General features: G+C 34.8%; 1 protein-coding gene across 1 annotated transcript in view; it reads right to left on the reverse strand.

Moving 5' to 3' along the window:
* Positions 1-1,628: 1,628 nt before the first annotated feature.
* The window catches only part of LOC106882224 (mitogen-activated protein kinase kinase kinase 15), a 91,116-nt gene continuing 89,859 nt past the window's right edge, over positions 1,629-2,885 (reverse strand). The window contains exons 17-18 of the mRNA XM_052978403.1: positions 1,990-2,045; positions 1,629-1,728 (exon numbers count right to left, since the gene is read on the reverse strand). Of these exons, the coding sequence (XP_052834363.1) occupies positions 1,664-1,728; positions 1,990-2,045 (121 nt within the window). The 3' untranslated portion in view covers positions 1,629-1,663. The remainder of the gene's footprint in view (positions 1,729-1,989; positions 2,046-2,885) is intronic.

Here is a 2,885-nt window from a genome sequence, read left to right on the forward strand (position 1 = left end):
TTATGTGCCACCTGCACAAGAGCCAGTCCAGGGGCACTGGCAACGATCTCGCTCAAAAATCCTACGAAGGCCAGTCAGGCGGTACTGGCAACGGCCACGCTCAAAATGGTGTATTTTATGTGCCACCTGCACAAGAGCCAGTCCAGGGGCACTGGCAACGATCTCGCTCAAAAATCCTACGAAGGCCAGTCAGGCGGTACTGGCAATGGCCACACTCAAAATGGTGTATTATGCAAAATCATTTCCGAGAGAAGGACATACTCCTATACAGGGGCCAGCTCACACAAAGAGAGAGAGAGAGAGAGCGAAAGGGATAGATAAATAGATAGATAGATAGATAGATAGATAGATAGATAGATAGATAGATAGATAGATAGATAGATAAATAGATAGATGTAAATATATATACAATGGAATTAAAAGAATGGAAGAAGCAGTTCATTTAGGGATAGAAATAAGATGAAAAGTATGAGCCTAAGCAAATGAATCTGGTCGATTAAAGACAAGAACCATAGCTATACTACAGAGTGGGAAATAATCAGTACAGTTAAATCATATCAGGCAGAGGGAAGTAGATGTGATCAATGTATAGAAAAATTATACCAAATATTTACAACAAGAAACAAATTACTTATTACCAGACTTGAGCAGGCCTTAAAATGTTTACATAAACACAACAAAGCATTTAAAGAAAGGTCTAAATAACTCAATGCCTCACCCACAGTTGAGTGTGAAAGAGAGGATAGAAGGACATATCTTAAACTCAAAAAATTCATGGCCCTCCTTAACAAACCTAGCATATATTCTATCCAATGTATACTGCAAAATATTTTGATGAAGGTACAATTATGACAGTTGTTATGAGAATGAAGATTATGAATGTGCTGATAGCAAGGTTGTTAATGATGCAGGTGTTTATAATGAATGTAATAGTTATGAGAATGGAGTTGGTGGTCATAATTATACTGGGGATTAAAAGTAGTAATAATGATGTAAATGATAGCAATAGTTATGATAAATATATGGTAATCAGTTATTGTTGGCACTCCGTCGCTTACGACGTCGAGGGTTCTAGTTGATCCAATCAACGGAACAGCCTGCTCGTGAAATTAACGTGCCAGTAGCTGAGCACTACACAGACACATGTACCCTTAATGTAGTTCTCGGGGATATTCAGCGTGACACAGTGTAAAAAGGCTGACCCTTTGAATTACAGGCACAACAGAAACAGGAAGTAAGTGTGAGAGAAAGTTGTGGTGAAAGAGTACAGCAGGGTTTGCTACCATCCCTTGCCGGAGCCTCGTGAAGCTTTAGGTGTTTTCGCTCAATAAACACTCACAACGCCAGGTCTGGGAATCGAAACCACAATCCTATGACTGCGAGTCCACTGCCCTAACCACTGGGCCATTGCGCTTCCTATTATAATCACATAGATAATAATATTGATATTTATGTACAATTTATAAATGAGGAAGCAGCCTTACTGAAATAAGAACATGACAGGAGTGTAAAAGAGAAAACAGTCAGCTGCTTAGAAGAAAAAGATTTAGAAAAAGACAATAAAAATCAATCATGCTAAGTATTAATGACAAGAATGGATTTACATAGATTCCAAGGAATGGATTTAGCTAGATTCCAAGATATTTTGGATATACCATATATGTCATGCTGAAGATTTCTTACCTTCATGGGCAGAATCTAATGACCTCACCCTACTTATACCCAAGACTACAAACGAAAGAAAAAGAAGAAAGAAACTTTAAGATTACTGCCGTTACTTTGCCTTATTGGTTGGGTTTGATTTTGTTGTTTTGTTTTGGGAAGTTTTTTTTATTATTTATTCTAAATGCTTCAACCCAAATAAACAATGTTTTAACAGAAACTATCAAAATAACAGAAACACAAAAGCAGGAAAACTATTTAATGTTACAAATAAAAGGAATGGCAAAGATGATGATAAAGAAGATGAAAATAAAATATTCCTTTTACCTGATGTACTGCGGTTATAGTCAACTTCCGAAGTTGATTTCTTTTTCTTAGATGTCCTAATGAAGAAATCAAGAAAGAAATTAATGAAGTGGAGATCTTATTACAACAAATACATACACAGGTACATATGTACATGCATTGTAAAGAGAAAGAATAATTGATGAATAGCAAAAATCATCTAATAACAAAAGATACAACTAAAATCAACTTTAAAAAGTGCTGATTCATAAAACATCAAAATGAGAGTAACTAAAGTATTATATACCTGAGAACAAATATTCCTTTTTTACACAGCTACATAGCATCAAATTTCAGAAATAGGAAAATGTGATTGTGATATGAATTTCAAGTCTTTATAGATGACATAAGCAATAAAAGAACTGAAATGGCTATAATGAGTTAATCAAATCTATGGCAGATTCAATTCACTGGAAGGTTAATTCTACAAGACCATCTCAATGATAGATATGTACAAAAGGAATATCACCCCCACAGTCATCTATCTATATATAAAAATGAGAATGTGTGTGTGAACTACACAACCAATTTCATTCAAATTTTACACATGCCTTACTTACGATCCCGGTTGTGTTTTAGTCAAAAAAATTTTTTAACTTCTTGCATAGTTCGAGCCCACAGCAACATAATATCTCCTCCACTATATAAGTATTACGTGTCAAAAGTGAAACAAAAACACTCATGTCAAATACTTTCACTTTAAAAATGAAACTATTCCACTATTTTGGTATCAAAACTGAAATAATCACATTTCGATACTGTAATGACAGATACTTTCACTTTAATGGTTTCATTTTCATACTGAATCTACTACAGTGAAACTATACTCTCACATATATACAGGCACACATACATATATACATACATACATGCATATA

Source organism: Octopus bimaculoides, chromosome 2, assembly GCF_001194135.2.
Source record: "Octopus bimaculoides isolate UCB-OBI-ISO-001 chromosome 2, ASM119413v2, whole genome shotgun sequence".
Classification (NCBI taxonomy): Eukaryota; Metazoa; Mollusca; class Cephalopoda; order Octopoda; family Octopodidae; genus Octopus; species Octopus bimaculoides.